The sequence below is a fragment of the Cnephaeus nilssonii genome, assembly GCF_951640355.1.
Source record: "Cnephaeus nilssonii genome assembly, chromosome: 13".
Classification (NCBI taxonomy): domain Eukaryota; kingdom Metazoa; phylum Chordata; class Mammalia; order Chiroptera; family Vespertilionidae; genus Cnephaeus; species Cnephaeus nilssonii.
In genome coordinates this window covers 29,982,024-29,999,405 of record NC_137084.1, presented here as the reverse complement: position 1 = coordinate 29,999,405, position 17,382 = coordinate 29,982,024, and the positions used below count along the sequence as shown (strand labels likewise).

At 44.6% G+C, this 17,382-nt stretch overlaps 1 protein-coding gene and 1 pseudogene across 2 annotated transcripts; one reads left to right on the top strand and one right to left on the bottom strand.

Moving 5' to 3' along the window:
• Positions 1–1,434: 1,434 nt before the first annotated feature.
• On the top strand, positions 1,435–12,144 carry LOC307109792 (L-lactate dehydrogenase A chain). The gene is made up of 8 exons (XM_079788699.1): positions 1,435–1,531; positions 3,612–3,761; positions 5,853–5,970; positions 6,781–6,954; positions 8,188–8,361; positions 9,010–9,127; positions 10,580–10,703; positions 11,473–12,144. Exons 2-8 carry the CDS (start codon positions 3,636–3,638, stop codon positions 11,635–11,637), a joined length of 999 nt encoding a protein of 332 aa, XP_079644825.1. The 5' UTR covers positions 1,435–1,531; positions 3,612–3,635; the 3' UTR covers positions 11,638–12,144.
• On the bottom strand, positions 6,966–8,176 carry LOC307109795 (glutathione S-transferase P-like; annotated as a pseudogene). Its single transcript has one exon. The product of its transcript is annotated as a glutathione S-transferase P-like (transcript).
• Positions 12,145–17,382: the final 5,238 nt, after the last annotated feature.

Sequence of the window (17,382 nt, the reverse complement as noted above, 5' to 3'; positions counted from 1 at the left end):
TATTTTATTCATATTTGCAGAGTTACAGGCTATTTATTGTTCTGCATAAGAAAAGGGAAGTGTGCTTGGAGTGAGCTATTGTTAAGTGTTTTAATTTAGGGGACAGCAAACTCTTTGCCCAGATTATCTTCAGAGGTCATCCCAGAGCCCTTCTGGTGAGGGCTCTTACCTGTCTCCTTAGCCTAATACCCGCTCTCTGAGCTCTGGCCTCCTCTTCCCAGCAGCTGTGGTCATCTTTGGTAGGCAGGCAGGCAGGGGCCCAGCCCCAACTGGATGAAGCCATTGTTGCAAACACTGGGGAACCACAGACACTGTTGCAATCTGCCCTGCCCTGAGGAACCCTAGAGAACCTGTGGCTGGCCCTCAGTCCTGCCAGCTGGGTGTTTCTGCGAGCGCCTAGGTCTCTGGGCCTTAGAGTGATGGGAAAACTGTTAGAACATGGTAGAGAGATGCCTTGCTTTTCTAGAGATGAGGTTAGAATTTTCCCTTCACAACCAAGAAACTCACAATTTATGGATTGTTCTTGGAGCTGGGTGCTTAGGCGATACCCCAGGTGCAGGGAGGAAATAGACTCATTTATGCCCTTGGACTCACTGTCAGGTAGGAGAGCAGAGCCACACACCTCTACTGCCAGAGGGTTTGAGGGATGCACAGACCAGTGAGGCAGAAGCAGATAGGAGGGAGGTGCCCACGCTGTGGGTGTATGGGGTGGGGAGGTTAGGGGAGTACCAGGAGATTGGTAGTTTAAAGAAGAGATGGAAGAGGAAGGCAGGCCAGGCAAAAGAACCAGCTTGAGCAAAGGCTTGGAACAGAGGTAAAAATAACATGTTTAAAAACAAAAACATAAAAACAAACAAATAACGCTGACAGTTCTTGGGTGAGGTTGGAATGCTAGGTGCTGGGTGGGGTAGGCCAGTAGGAGAGCAGACCACAGAGGCTGAGTCCTCACTGTGAGTAGTGGGGCTTAGAAGGTTTAGCAGCGGGGGGGGGGAGAAGCAGGTCAACTTTTGGAGATCATTCGACTTAGGTGAGAAAGACTGACCCTGTGCTAGGCATTTTCTTTCAACCAATAGTTGTCGAGTGACTATTTCGTGCCAGATGTCCCGGGCACTGGGAAACCAAGATTCAAACCAAGCCTTCTCTGAGGGTAAACTCCACATTTTACGGAGGAGGAAATTGAGGGTAGAACTGACTCCAGCTGGTGGCTCCGGCTGGGGTCTTTGTGACCGGAGGGCCGAGCGGCTCTGGCCGGCCAGCGCACGTGGGTCTGCTCGTGGGTCTGCGGGCTGCGCGCGCCGCCAGGGCCTCTTCACTGCCCAGCCCGGCTGGGAGCCCGCCCCCAGCCCGACCCACACGTGGGTTCCCGCACGTCCGCCCAGCTCCCAGCTCCCTCGCTCCCCGCCCCCCTGACGTCAGCCCCACCCTTCCATTTAAGGCCCCTCCCGAGCTAGGCTCAAAGTACCGGAGCTGCAGCCGCCAAGTCCGGATCCTACATCGCGCGCCACCGACGCCCGCCCCCCGTGCACTCCCGGTACGGTAGGGCCCGGCGCGCTCTGCGCCCGATGGGGCGGGCAAGCGAGCTGGCCCGGGCCTCGGTGGCCTGGCGCTACCTGCTAAAGCTTAGCAGCTACGCAGTCCCTCCTCCCTGGGGATGTAGGCGCTGCTTTCCAGAAGCTTAGTGGGGAGACCTGGGCGGTGGCCCCCGCCCGGCCTGGGCGCGGAGCCCGCCGCTCTCAGCTTTTGCTCTAAGTGGGCACTATGGCATCCGGCCTGGCTGGGGAGCCCAGGAGGTGGCCGCACCTAGCCTGGGGTGGAAAGTCCAGGTGGATGCAGGACAAGGACGGGTCTGAAGGGTGGGGTGAACCTCTGGGCTGGAACTCGGCCAACGGCGCAGGACTCCCTGGAGCCAAAAGGCCTCGGCAGCCTGGGTGGGTTCCTGGAAGCCGGAAAGCCGCCGAGCAGCTCCTTCCCGAGTCGGATTTTAACCCGGGGACTCTGGAGAAGCGGGCTCCCTGGGAGTGGCCGCTGCCTGTAGATTACGGAGCGCTCTTTGCGCCCATTGCATTTATGAAGCAGAGACTGGGGTAGCTACGCCTAGCACTGTGCGTCCGCTCTCCCGCGTTTCACACGGTCTATTGAGAGGAGAGTCCTCCGGAACCGTTCCTTCTGGCACATGGGGGAACCTAAAGCTGGGAGAGGGTTGGGCCATCTCTAAGGTCACAGGAGGTGGCGGAGTTGGGGAGTAGACCCTCTTTCTGCAGAGCTTCCTCTCCCGCACGTGTCCCCACATTGGAGGAAGCGCTGGAGCCCAGAGCTTAGGTGTTGGTGAAGCCAGGAGGTCTCTAGAGAGGAAGGACTGCTCCCTCCCCCCGGCTAGGCTGCAGGAACCTTACCAGGCTGTCCCGAAATAGCAGTGATTTGTAAGGAGAGACCCGATTCCAGCCTGGCGACCCCGGGCTGCTGGCCTGTAAGCCCTCTGGGACATGTGCCCTTTGGAACGCTGTCAAAACTAGATCCAGTGAGTGCGGTGCCCCGGGTTGGATGAGCAGAGTCTAATGTTTGTTCCCTCCCAAGCTCTGGAAATCGCGGGTTCCACCAAGTAGTAGTCACACTAGGACTCCAGGCCTCAGGCCTCTGAAGCTATTTCCGCACTTCCTGTGCTGACAAAAAAAATTTCCTCAAACCGGGCCTCACTCCTTTGCAACCAGGATCACTGCAGAAGCCACGCCGGGCACCTCCCTCCAGGGCTGGTCAGCAGCCCCTGGTATTGCGATTTAGAGTCTGGGCTCTGGCCGTGCGCCAGGCCCAGGAGGCTGCCAGCCGGGCTTCACGTGGCTCCTGTCTGCTTCGGAGCTCCAAGTCTAAAGTCTGACTCCGAGCTTGCTGCGCCCTCTGACCCTAAGGGCGGGAGAGTTTCTAATCTTTTCCGCTGACGGGCGGGGCCCGTGCCCACCTCTTCTACAGCCCTCGGCCTCTGGACCTCTGTAGTCCATTCCCAGCTCTCGGAAATGCGCAAGCGCTCCAGGTGCGCGGGCGGGCGGGTGGGGGAGGGGACAGCTGCTAATCTTCCGGGTCTGGGTGTTACTACCCGAGGGCGCCCGGGGACCCAGCAGGCAGTCTGATCTGCCCTTGGGGGCGGGGGGGGGGGGGGGGGGAGATGAGTGAGCGCGCATGAGCAGAGCTCCCTGCCTGCCTCGCTGCCTCGGGGTTGGGGAGTGAGGCAGTTAAGCAGTTAATGGTACTTTTTGCACGTACCTCTGGAGGAGTAGACGGCTGTTCGTGATCTTGTTTGAGCAAAGGCCGGCCCAGCTTGGGGTTAATAGAGCAAGATGGGTGAACACTCAGGAGGCTATACTTACACGCAGACGTCAATATTATTTTTACATGCGAAGGTGAGGTTTTTTCCACACCAAGTTCCTAGCCAGGCCAGACCCTGGCATTAGGCCTTCCCACTCTCCTTTGGCTACCTTTGGGTTTTTCCTCTTCCCCCTTTTTAGTCATTCCTTGTGATTTCTAGTGGCAACAGGAAGTGAAATGAGCTTTTTCCGAACATCTTTTGGTTAATAAGTGTGCAATGACAGTTCGTATTTCCCCTCCCACCTCCCCCATAGGTTCCTTTTGGTTCTAAGTCCAAAATGGCAACACTCAAGGATCAGCTGATTGTGAATCTTCTTAAGGAGGAACAGAGCCCCCAGAATAAGATTACAGTCGTTGGGGTTGGTGCTGTTGGCATGGCTTGTGCCATCAGTATCTTAATGAAGGTAAGTGAGAGTCCATCACTCCGCAAGGCAAGGATAACTTGACCCCACCCACTCCTCCACTCCCTCATAATTGCATGATCACGTTGTATATGCAAATATTGAGGTTCATGCACTCATTTCAAAGAACTTTATGTGAAGTAAACTTTTGAAATATGCTATGCCAAAAGGATATCAGAACAAAAAAAAAATCAAGGTTATTAGGCTGGCAACACAGTTTCTTAAATTCACTCTGCTGTATTAACATGCATGAGTTGCCTACAAATGAAAGAGTCCCTTTAAACAAGCTAAAATTATTTTAAAGTAATTTTTGAAGTGAAATGATATATACTGTGGTAAAATGAAAGTCACACTGAATGTGGAAAATTTATTTATTTATTTATTTTTTTTCAGTAAAGAGGGTGGATGTTTTAATTTTTTTACTATTTTATTTAAAAATTTTTTTAATTTTATTTTTGACTGTGGGAAATCTTAAAGTCTTGCTCCCATGTAAGTCACCATTGGCCCTCTACTTGGATAGCAATTTTAGTATTAATTTTGGAAGCTAAAGTTTAATTAGAAGAAAAAAAATGTGTGAATGAATAAAAAGCACTTTTTACTGTAGTCAAGCCTGGTTTATATAAAACCGAAATTGAGGCAACTTATAGTATTAAAATATTTTTAAGTTCAGATTTGGAGTTCCTAATAAGAGTGGTGGGCACACAATGCAATATACAGATCATGTATCATAGAAATGTACACTTGAAACCTTTATGATCTTATTAACCAACTAGAGGCCTGGTGCACGAATTCATGCACCAGTGGGGTCCCTCAGCCTGGCCTTCGGGATTAGGCCGAAACCAGCTCTCCAACATCCCCCGATGGGTCCCGGATTGTGAGAGAGGGCACAGGCCAGGCCAAGGGAGCCCACCAGTGCATGATTGGGGCTGGGGAGGAATGCAGGAGGTTGGCCAGCCCAGGAGGGACCACGGGAGGGCTCCAGGGCATGTCCGGCCCGTCTCGCTTAGTGCGGATTGGCTGGACCCCAGCAGCAAGCTAATTTACCGGTTGACTGACTGCCCTCTGGTGGTCAGTGCCATCATAGTGAGCAGTTGAATGGCCTTAGCATATCATTAGCATATTATGCTTTGATTGGTTGAATGGATGACCGGACACTTAGCATGTTAGGGTTTTATATATAGGATGTGACCCCAATGAATTTACTATAAATAAATAAATGAAATTATGAATTCTGGGTTCTAAACAGAAAAGGATTGAAAGCAGAAATGAGCTGTGCAGATGTTGCAGAGCAACATAGTTACACTATCTGTGTTCTTAGGAAAGGCCACAAAGTATTCCAACTCTTGTTCCTTCCACCACTGAATCAGAAATGGATGCCATCTGTTTTTCCTACACTACCTATGGTCTTTTTCAGTGATGCCCTCTAATTCAGGTGTGGGTAAGAGTAACTGCCAGACCACTCATTACACTGTAGATGATTTGGGGTAGATCTGCAGCTCAGCTAGTACAACCTCTTTGGTTATGACGGTCATGTCCTATTTGTATTAAAACTATTGTTGGTGCTCCTGGTCAGATGCACCTAAGGACTTTTATATGTTGAACTGAAAGGATATTTTTCACGAATAATTTAGAATGCACAAATCTATCTATGTAAAGTTGTTATAGCTCTTTAATATATGGAAACATAACCAGGGAATGATCCAGAATATCACTTTTTAATTCTAAGTCTTTTTAAAAAATATATGTTTTTATTGATTTCAGAGAGGAAGGGAGAGGGAGAGAAATAGAAACATCAATGATGAGAGAGAATCATTGATCTCCTGCCTCCTGCATACCCCTCAATGGGGATCAAACCCACAACCCGGGCATGTGCCCTTGACCAAAATCGAACCCAGGACTCTTCTAAACACTACCAATCCAGTGTTCTATTTTAACATGGGGGCCTGCTCCTATGCCAGAAATATGGAAATTTTGCAGGCCCATCTAAAAATTTGGAAGTAGTAAGTTTGATTTTCATTGTTGTTGAAAATGTTTTATTTTTGAGGTGATACCTTTGGAAGCAATTTTGATTTAAGAAAAATTTTTGTCTTTTAGGACTTGGCAGATGAACTGGCTCTTGTTGATGTCATGGAAGACAAATTAAAGGGAGAAATGATGGATCTCCAACATGGCAGCCTTTTCCTTAGAACACCAAAAATTGTCTCTGGCAAAGGTTAATTTCAACATATTTATATTGTAGTCCATGCTAGACTTAATTGTTTATCAGGCTCAAAATCCTAGCTCTTCAAACACTTTTTTATACAGGATATGAGAGCTTTTGAACAATTTTGCATCGGTACCTACTGATATTGAAGTTTCAATTTATTTACTTTCCATACTTTCTTTTGCACACTAACATAATAACAGTATCTGTTTTGACACTTGAAAGTCATTGTTCCTCCCTTCTCACTACTGCATTTGACTAGCCAAAAAAAAAAAGTCATTGTCAACTTACCTGATAGGTATCTTCCTTCATTACCTTCATCCCTCACTTAACCATCCTGTGCCATAGGGATCTAGAAGCAAGATGTACTTGACAAGTGTAAAGCTGCCTCTGCTTTTTAAAAAAGAAAGCCTGTTCCTGGGCTGATATGACCACAATTAAGTATTTAAGTAGAAGCAGGAGTACGGGAGAGTATGAGCATTGAGCTCAGGTGGCCAAAAATTTGGCAATGTATCTCATTTAATACGATAATCTATTAAGTTTTATTCCTTCCAGCTCCCCCCAGTTGCAGTTATATAAAGTCACAATGTGACTAAAACAAAAAGGGGGCATTGATGTACTCTTCATCCATGTTAGTGGCCACCGTGATAAAACTCCAAAAACTAAAGGAGAGAAGTCTGGGGGGCATTAAGGACTTTTTCCTGCCACATATACAAACCACTGTCCCCCCCAAAAAAAGTTGATGGAAAAATGTTTTGCCGGCTAGGTATTGGAGATCTCTTAAAGGCCTTAATCTAATTATTGTTTTCTGTTGTCTAGACTACAGTGTGACTGCAAACTCCAAGCTGGTTATTATCACAGCTGGGGCTCGTCAACAAGAGGGAGAAAGCCGCCTTAATTTGGTCCAGCGTAACGTGAACATCTTTAAATTCATCATTCCTAATGTTGTGAAATACAGTCCCAACTGCAAATTGCTTGTTGTTTCCAATCCAGGTGAGGTTTTTAACTGCTTAACAATAGATGAGCTAGGGTAAACTGATAGTATATATTATATTCTGTATATACATATTTATTTCTCATCTTTCACTTTCTTCCTGGGAGTGGATTTTTCTTTTTGTAAAATAGTTAAATTTAAAGCATGAAAGGGGATAGGATACAATGCCTCTGAATGTAGCTGGAACTTTAAAATTAGTTTTTTGTGCAAGAAGACCTTGGATAAGGTATAAGCTTATGGCTAATGTGATATTCTCTTAATTGATGCACAGCTTATTTTGATTAAATTACATTTCTTGAATACTTAATGGTTTGCTATATTATACATATTATAGAGGTTTACAAATATTAACAAAAACCTTGACCACGATCATAGTCAAGATCCATACAGAGCCATATGTCTTTTTCTCTCTCTTGAAAGTTTAATTGGTCCTTGGGAAAGGGAGGCAGGCAACCCCTGCCACCTGCTGAGGGTGGCACAAGCCCTCCCCGTTTCCCATGGTGTTGATGGGAGGTTCACGTGCTGGGGGAAGGCCAGGAAGACCTTGAGCTTGGGCCAGGCACTTAGGCGAGCCAGGTAGGCCAAGAGCAGGGGGAAGGAGTCCAGGCAGTGGGTGGCCAGGGCCTGGTGATTCAGCAGCAAGTCCAGCAGGTTGTAGTCTGCGAAGGAGATCATCATGTTACCCATGGTTCTGGACAGCGAGGTCTCAAAAGACTTCAGGTGCCCAGACAGTTCCTCCACAGAGTCCTCCTTGCCTGCCTATTAGTTGGTGTAGATGAAGGTGATGTACTTGCAGCAGAGGTTCTCCGTGCTGTCATTCACCACGCTTACCAGGGTCGCCTCCTGAAGGTCCTTCCCATGTAGCCCAAGGGGAGCAGCTTAGGTGGTACAGGATAGCACTGGACTGGGACAGGGTGAGGTCTCCGCCCTGGAACTTGGGGAACTGCCTGTACATACAGGAGGTCTTGAGGGAGCCCCGCAGCCAGGTCTCCTTAGTCACCACCTCTTCCTTCCAGCTCTGGCCCCGGTCAGCCAGCAGCATGTGATGGCCTTGCAGCACCCTCAAACAGGGAAGTAGACCATGGTGTAAGGCAGCATGGTGGAGGTGTAGACAAAGGCGGTGGCTACACCAGCAGCAGCAAAGCTCAGGCAGGACTCCGCCATATATCTTCAGTAGCTAATCATTGTCTAATCATTCACCTGGTATCTTTGCCTAAATGTTTTCTTCACAGTGGATATCTTGACCTATGTGGCTTGGAAGTTAAGCGGCTTTCCCAAAAACCGTGTTATTGGAAGTGGTTGCAATCTGGATTCAGCCCGGTTCCGATACCTGATGGGGGAGAGGCTGGGAGTTCACCCATTAAGCTGTCATGGGTGGGTCCTTGGGGAGCATGGAGACTCTAGTGGTAAGCATGCCTTATTTCCTCTTTCTGTTTTCAAAAAGATGGTGTAAAAAAGTGACAGTTTTATTAAATTGGAGCCTAATTCAGATATCCATTCATCAAGGTAGAATCATTTTCAGAAATCTATTTTTTGTGTAATTTAATGTTAAGAATTGTTAAGATTTTAGCCATATTACATGACATTTATCTGGCATGCAGGATGGGGAATGAAATTTATTGTACTTCTTAACCATGGACATGTTACATAAGACCTCAATCACTTAATATCATAGCTGTTTATAATAAACCTGCACTGTTTGACCCTGAAAAGGTTAGTCAAGTCAAATGGAGAGTATGAAAAAATCCCATTATTACAGTAGAAGTGTTATAATTTTTGCAGATTCTCAGTTCCTTATGCCAAGATAATTTTCCTTATAATCTTATACTATCTTTATATTCCAATATATGGAAATCTAAAAGTAAAGGTATTGCAGTTTTTTTTTGTGTTTTTTTTTTTTTTTTTCATTTATTTTCATTTTAGGTATTGTAGTCTTGAGTATCTACTAAAAGGGGTAATACTCCCCAGATAAAAGAGAATTAGAAAAATGGGTTGGAATTACTAGTTGCTGACTGATGCATGGAAATAAGTGAATTTTGTACTGTTTCTTTTAGTGCCTGTATGGAGTGGAGTGAATGTTGCTGGTGTCTCCCTAAAGAATCTGCACCCTGAGTTAGGCACTGATGCAGATAAGGAACAGTGGAAACAAGTTCACAAGCAGGTGGTTGACAGGTAATATGTCTCATAATTTGGCAGCATGGGAGATTAAACTTTATTGTTTGTATTTAAAATATTAAAAGTTTAGTAGTATATGCATTTGAGTATATTTTGTTAGAGAGAAAACTTGTTTTCTAAAGCCTTGTTAAAGATCATACTATAAAAAGAGGTAAAGATATTAAAAATTATAGACATTTATTAACGCTACAGTCTATCTTTTGCCATAATTCCCAACTTATAGTATGATAAATCTTTCTGCTTATATTGTAAATTATTAAGTTAGATTAAATCTAGTCTGCTGGTGCTTGGAAATGAGTGAATTCTCTGCTTCTCTCACTCATCCCTCCACCCCCCAGCTCCCTTACACTCTTGAGATAATCCTAAGTAAGCATGTTTATGTATTCTTGGATTTATTTTAAATCCAATGTTATATCTTAAAGAATCATCTATTTTGTTGCAAGGTACTATAGTTATTTGTTTTGATAGTTATGTAATATTTCAATGTATGAGTATACCATAGTTTATTCATTCTTCTGTTGGAGAGAATTGGGCTTGTTGTCAGGTTTTTGCTATTGCTGGCAATACTATTGTGAACATCCCTATACATAATATCCTTGTATACATGGAAAGGTCTACTCTTTTTATTTATTTTTTAACATATTTTCATTGATTTCAGATAGGAAGGGAGAGGAAGAGAGAGATAGAAACATCAATGATGAGAGGGAATCATTGATTGGCTGCCTCCTGGACGCCTCCTACTGGAGATTGACTGAGCCCGCAACCTGGGACCCTTCAGTCCACAGTCCAACATTCTATCCACTGAGCCAAACTGGCTAGGGCACAAGGTCTACTCTTGTGTGTATAATGCAACTTTGTGGCATTATCCTATATAATAATCCTATATAATAAAAGGGTAGTATGCAAATTGACCCTAATGGCAGAATGACCAGTTGCTATGACTATGATGTGCACTGACCACCTGGGGGCAGATACTCAATGCAGGAGCTGCCCCCTGGTGGTCAGTGCACTCCCACAGGAGGAGCTCTGCTCAGCCACAAGCCAGGCTGACGGCTGCGAGTGCAGCGGTGGTGGCGGGAGCCTCTTCCACCTCCTTGGCAGTGCTAAGGATGTCTGACTGCGGCTTAGGCCCACTCCCTGTGGGCTCCAGGGCTGCCATGGACATCTCCCGAAGGCTCCAGTGCTGCCAAAGGGATGTCTGACTGACAGCTTAGGCCTGATCCCCCGGGGAGTGGGCGTAAGCTGGCAGGTGGACATCCCCCGAGGGGTCCCGGACTTCGAGAGGGCACAGGCTAGGCTGAGGGACACCCCCCTGAGTCCATTAATCTTGTGCACCAGGCCTCTGATTTACTATAAAGTTTATGTTCAGTAAAAGCTTTGTGTATTGTTTTTGTTTGTTTCTCCTATCTTACTTTTTCTTGCCCTTCCCTGTGATTTCTTACCCTACAGTGCTTATGAGGTAATCAAACTGAAAGGCTATACATCCTGGGCCATTGGCCTATCTGTGGCAGATTTAGCAGAAAGTATGATGAAGAATCTTAGGCGGGTGCATCCAATTTCCACCATGATTAAGGTAGGTCTATGTAGTGATATGTTGTACTTGAATGTCATTATTTACATTTTTAAAAAATGATTTCTTTTTAGAAAGCCATTAGATTAATGTACGTCCTCAGTCATTGATTTAAGAAATTAATGCACCTGCAACTTTCTTTTTTGGAAGAAACATGGGCAAGCATTAAGATTAATGTCCACTAGCACTATGTTTAGCACATAGATACTTGATAATTTGTTGACTTAAAATCTATTCAATTATGTTCAAATGGGTGGAAGACTAAAGAAGCAGAATTTCTTCTTTTGGGAAAAATGGAAATCACACTTAAGTTACAGTTACCAAAAGTGTTATACAGCAAAAATTGGAAAGTAGTATGGATAATAGCAATAGTTTAGATTTTCTTTTAGAATAGAATTTTTAAAAAAATTTTTATTGATTTCAGAGAGAGATAGTGAAAGAGAAACCTCTATTTGCTATTCCACTTATCTATGAACTCACTGCTTGCTTCTTGTATGTGCCCTGACTGGAGATTGAACCAGCAACCTTGGCATATCTGGACGACTCTCTAATCAATTGAGCTATCTGGCCAGAGTCTAGAATGGAAATCTTGCTGCAATTTTAATGACTTTATTTTACACTGTTCATTACATCCTAACTGAAGATTTGGAGAGGAATTTCTACTTACCTGTTTATATCAAAATAAGCTTCATAATTGTAGAGAATGAAAGTCTTGGGAGACCCCCCCAAAATGTATAGAAAAAAAACAAAATATTTTTCATTTTGTCTTCAGGGTCTCTATGGAATAAAAGATGACGTCTTCCTTAGTGTTCCTTGCATCTTGGGACAGAATGGAATCTCAGATGTTGTGAAGGTGACTCTGACACCTGAGGAAGAGGCCCGTTTGAAGAAGAGTGCAGATACACTGTGGGGGATCCAGAAAGAGCTGCAGTTTTAAAGTCTTCTAATGTCAGACCACCTCACTGTCTAGGCTACAGCAGGATTTTAGTTGGAGATTGCATATTGTCCTTTTTATCTGATCTGTGACTAAGAACATCAGTTTCCTAAAGATAGAGATAGTAATGGTTCATAAAACCCAGCATCTGCATCCTGATGCTGGATGGTCCTTATCTTGTGTAGTCCTAAACTGGTTAGTGTGAAATAGCTCCACCTCCTCAAAGGCACCACTGCTAATGTTCCTCACACTACAGTTGCCCTTCAGACTAGATGTGTGTTCACTGTGTGTTACATAACTTGTGGTTCCTTTTTCTCCTGGGATCCAATGTAAATCCAATATTGCATGTTTTGTGCATAACTGTTCTAAAGGATCTTAATCTGTGTACTGTATGTATCAGATTAGTGTACATTGCCATATAATGTAAAAAGAAAAGTCTACATATAAATAATACAGCCAACTATCCAAGTGTCATACCAACTAAAATGCCAAATAAACCTTGAACAGTGACTACTCTGTTAATTTATTACCATATAAAATCATAAAGCTATTATTCATTACATTATTGGGAGCTACTATGTTACTCTTGGGCAGCTGCAATGATTTTTGTTTATTGGTTGATTTTAGAGAGAAAGAAACATCTATTTGTTGTTCTAATTTATGCATTTGTTGGTTGATTCTTGTATGTGCTCTGACTGGGCATTGAATCCACCCACAACCATGGTATAGTGGGATGGTGCTCTAACCAACTGAGCTTCAGTGATTTTTTTTTTTAAGGGATATTTACTATTGACCAGACTTTAGTTTAATCTGAATTAACAGATTAAGGCTGTGGCTAGATTGATTAGGTTCTTTTGGTACCATTTCCATTTTAATCATTGTTTTAATATACTAAGCCCCAAGATATTACATAAGATAACTTGATAGAATCTTTGTTTTCTGGAGGCCAGTAACATAATGGTACAGTAGTCCCCCCTTATCCATGGGTGATACATCCAAGACCCCCAGTGGATGCTTGAAACCACAGACAATACCAAACCCTATGTTTACCATTTTTTATCATACATATGGGATATGATAATGTTTAATTTATAATTAGGAGCAGTATCCTGACCGGTTTGGCTCAGTGGATAGAGCTTCGGACTGTGGACTGAAGGGTCCAGGTTCAATTCTGGTCAAGGGCATGTACCTTGGTTGCGGGCACATCCCCAGTAAGGGGTATTCAGGAGGCAGCTGATCAATGTTTCTAACTCTATCCCTCTCCCTTCCTCTCTTAAAATATCAGTAAAATATATTAAAAATAAATAAATGAATTAGGAGCAGTAAGGAACTAATAATAAAATAGAACAATTATAACCAAGACTAAAAAGTTATGAATGTGGCATTAGGTCAAATAAAAGTTACTTGAACATAGCACTGCGATATAATAGTTGAGCTGATAACCAAGATGGCTACTAAATGACTAATGGGTGGGTAGTTGTACCATGTGGATAATCTCCACAAAGGGATTATCGTGGCTCAGGCATGATGAAGTGGAATGACATAAGATTTCCTCATGCTACTCAGGATGGTGTGTAATTTAAAACATGAATAATTTCTGGAATGTTCCAATTAATATTTTCAGACTGCATTTGACTATGGGTAACCATGGAAAGCAAAACTGGATAAGTAGAGGGACTACTGTTTTTTTATTTTTATTTTTTATTGATTTCAGACAGGAAGGGAGAGGGAGAGAAACATCAATGTTGAGAGAATCATTGATCAGCTGCTTCCTGCACGCCCCCTATTGTGGGTTGGGCCCGAAACCCAGGCATGTACCCTAACTGGTAGTCAAACCATGATCTGGTTCAAAGGTCGCCATTCAACCACTGAATCACTCTGGCTGGGCAGAACTATTATCTTTAATAATTTTAAATAAAATAGTCCATTACTATGACTCTTATCCAGACCTAAAAACTGTACTTCCAGAGTAACTTTATTGTCATCCCTTTTCTAGAAATTTCCCCCCCAAATTTCCTTCCTGAGAACTAGTTAAGGAAAATAACTACACTTTTTAAAATGTGGCTTAAATGTAAAATGACAGGACTAACTTATGGAGTCTTGACAATTAATTTGCTTTCCTGTAGACTCTAAAAAACAACCTTAAGCTATAACTTACCATAAAATTTACTCTTGAAGTGTAGGATTCTGTGGATCCACATAGTTGTGCACTCCCACCACTATCTAATCTTGGGACTTTTCAATTTACTGGGGGGAAAAAAGTGTATTTAATCCTACAGCCTTTTAAGTTAGTCTTAAAAAATTTTTTTTAATTTATGTTTATTAATATCAAATTATTTGGTACAATAAATTAGTCAACACCAACATGACTGAAAAATAATGCTTAAGAGAGACTTGTTAAACTTTTATAGATTTTTCAGATTTAATCTTGTTAAGCTTCCTTGCTTTCTGGCACAGTAAGTGTTCCAGGTACACATTGTATCTTTGCCCCAGGCAAGGAATAGGCCAACTCTGCAAGGAGCCCTGAGTCATTTTAATGGAATATGATCTCATTTTAGTTTTAATGCCCTGTGAAGTGGATTAGGCAGGTCTTAGCCGCCATCTCAAACAAACTGCCAGTTAGTGGGGGAAAAAATGGAATATTCACAACATGGTCCTCCTTTCATATCCTATCTAATCAAAGAGTAATATGCAAATTAACCATCACTCTGTTACACCCACAAGCCATGCCCACAAGCCAATCAGGAGTGAGTATGCAAATTAACCCAACCAAGATGGCTGTGGCCACAGACACAGCAGGAGGGAGGCTTGGGTTTCCCCAGCAATGGAGGAAGCCAAGCTTTCCGCACACCCTGGCCAGACCAGGCCTCCACTCCAGGCTACAAAGTTTCAATTGTAGAAGATAAATAAATTCCAGATACCAGGGCCTCCACTTGGGTCGCCAGGGGGCGTGGCCGGCCTGCAAACCACCACAGGCCCCTCGCCCAGGCCGCCCCACACCACAAGGGAACCCTCACCCTGATCCGGGACACCCTTCAAGGCAAACCAGCTGGCCCCCACCCATGCACCAGGCCTTTATCCTATCTAATAAAAGAGTAATATGCAGATTGACCATCACTCCAACACACAATATGGCTGCCCCCATGTGGTCAAAGATCCTGCCCCCATGTGGACACAAGATGGCCAGCAGGGGAGGGAAGTTGGGAGGGACCAGGCCTGCAAGGGAGGGCAGTTGGGGGCAATCAAGCCTGCACGGGAGGGCACTTAGGGGTGACCAGGCCAGCAGAGGAGGGAAGTTGGGGGTGACCGGGCCTGCAGGTAAGGGCAGTTGGGGGGGACCCAGGCCTGCAGGGGAGAGCAGTTGGGGGGGAACAGGCATGCAGGGGAGGGCAGTTAGGGGCAAACAGGCTGGCAGGGGAGCAGTTAGGCATCAATCAGGCTGGCAGGGGAGTGGTTAGGGAGTGATCAGGCTGGCAGGGAGAAGCGGTTAGGGGCAATCAGGAAGGCAGGCAGGCGAGCTGTTGGGAGCCAGCAGTCCTGGATTGTGAGAGCGATGTCCGACTCCCGTTTAGGAGGTAGGATCGGGCCTAAACGGGCAGTCGGACATCCCTTGAGGGGTCCCAGATTGGAGAGGGTACAGGCTGGGCTGAAGGACAACCACTTCCCCCCCCCCCGCCCCGCCGCCCTGTGCACGAATTTCGTGCATCGGGCCTCTAGTAGATTGATATGCCTATATCTCTCTCTGTGTGTGTAGATATTTCCCCCCACTAAAACCTATGTTGAGAAAATAAAACTATTACGACTTCAAAGCCATATACTTTCTAATCCTTTGCTGAATGCATACTATACTTTGGTAGGTGTGGGAATATGCAAAAATCTTGCATATTTGGCTCTCTTGTAACAAAATGGTAAGTTAGCTTGACTCACAGCCAGCAGAGAAAACCACTCAGGCAGAGAGGATGTCTGGCTCCTCCCAATGCCCCTAGGCCTTGGGCAGGTAAGAATGAAGAGCTTTTCTTCAGTCAGAACAGGAGTTTGGTCACTACCAGATGATAACTCCTTAGGCCAACAGGGGTATGAAGCAGATGTAGAGCTTAGATTTGGAGGTCATCTAGGCCAGCAGTGTCTCCCTCTCAGCCCCATGGAAGTGAGGTTCAAAGGCAGGAAGTTGCTGTGGAAGCACACAAGTAAGTGTAGTACAGGATCAACAACAGCTGCCACTCCTGTCCACCATAGAAACCTCTTGCTTGGGGCTGGCAATAGGTTAAAGTCCCTAAGAGGAACAGGAGTAGGGAGGTGGTGGTAGTTGACACATTGGTCAAGGAAAGCTAGAGGAAGTGGCATATATGCTCAAAACTGAAAATAAGCAATCAACTTTGAGAAGGGCCGGGGGAGAACTTTCCAGATATAGAGAACAGCAAGAAGTTCTCAGCCAAGAAAAAGCTGGGGGGAGAGTGTGATGAAGAGTGTTTTGAGATGAAGTTGCAGAGGTGTGAGGAGGCCAAATTTTTAATGTATCATATGTTGTAAAAATTTTTTTTTTTCCTTTTTTAAAATTTTTTTTTTTTTTTTTTTTTTTTTTTTTAGAGATAGAGGGAGAGGGAGAGAAACATTGATGTGAGAGCAAAACATCAATGGGCTGCCTTCTGCATGCCTCCTACCAGGGGATAGAACCCGCAACCTTTCTATGCACAGGAGGATGCCCAACCAACTGAGCTGCACGAACCAAGGCAATTTTCTTTTTTAAGTGTGACGGAAAGCTATTGAAGGGCTTTAAGCAGAGTTATTGCATGATCTGAACTATATTAATCATAGTCTTTGATACAGAAAATGAATTACCCTTTAGATTTTGAAAAAGATTCAAATGCAAATGACAAAAAATGACAGAGGAGGTTGTGTCCCTTTGTGTGAGTTATAAATTAAAAATCACTCTTAGAAAACTAGACATGGCCATATATATTTTTGACTTCAGAGAGGAAGGGAGAGGGAAAGAAATAGAAACATCAATGATGAGAATCATTGATCATCTGCTTCCTACAGGTCCCCCGCTAGGGATCAAGCCTGCAACCCAGGCATGTGCCCTTGACCGGGATTGAACCTGGGACCCTTCAGTCCGCAGGCCCAGCTAGGGCTTCTTTTATTAAAAAAAAAAACAACCACATTTTTTATTGATTTTTAGAGAAAGAGGAAGGGAAAGGGAGAAACATTGATGAGAAACATCCATTGGTTATCTCCTGCATGCCTCCCACTGGGGATTGAGCCTGCAACCTGGGCCTGTGCCCTGACTGGGAATCAAACCAGTGACCTCTTGGTACATGGGTGGATGCTCAACTACCGAGCCACACCGGCCGAGCTCATTTTCATGATTACCTTATACTCTCGCAAGAGAAATTCAAACATTATTTCAGCACTCCATCCTGAAGTTACATAGCTTAATAATAATTTTAAAAAATTCCTGCAAATGAATGTTTGGATATAGGTGTGATAAGTGCACCAAAATGTGTGTTCCTCAAAGTCAGGTTGGTCACTCCCAAGTCCACACTTTACTGCTTTAAGCTAGCAAAACCCTAAAAACAGGAGATGCTCCCAGGAGGGTTCTTTCCCATGAGGGCCTGGAGAGTTTAGCCGGGTGGTTGTGGGGTCTCCAAAAAGTCAGGGCCCGAAAATCAATCCCAGGCCGCCTGAAGGAAATGAAACAACACTCCGATAACCTTGATTGCACGCTCTCCAAGATCGTCTCTTCATTCT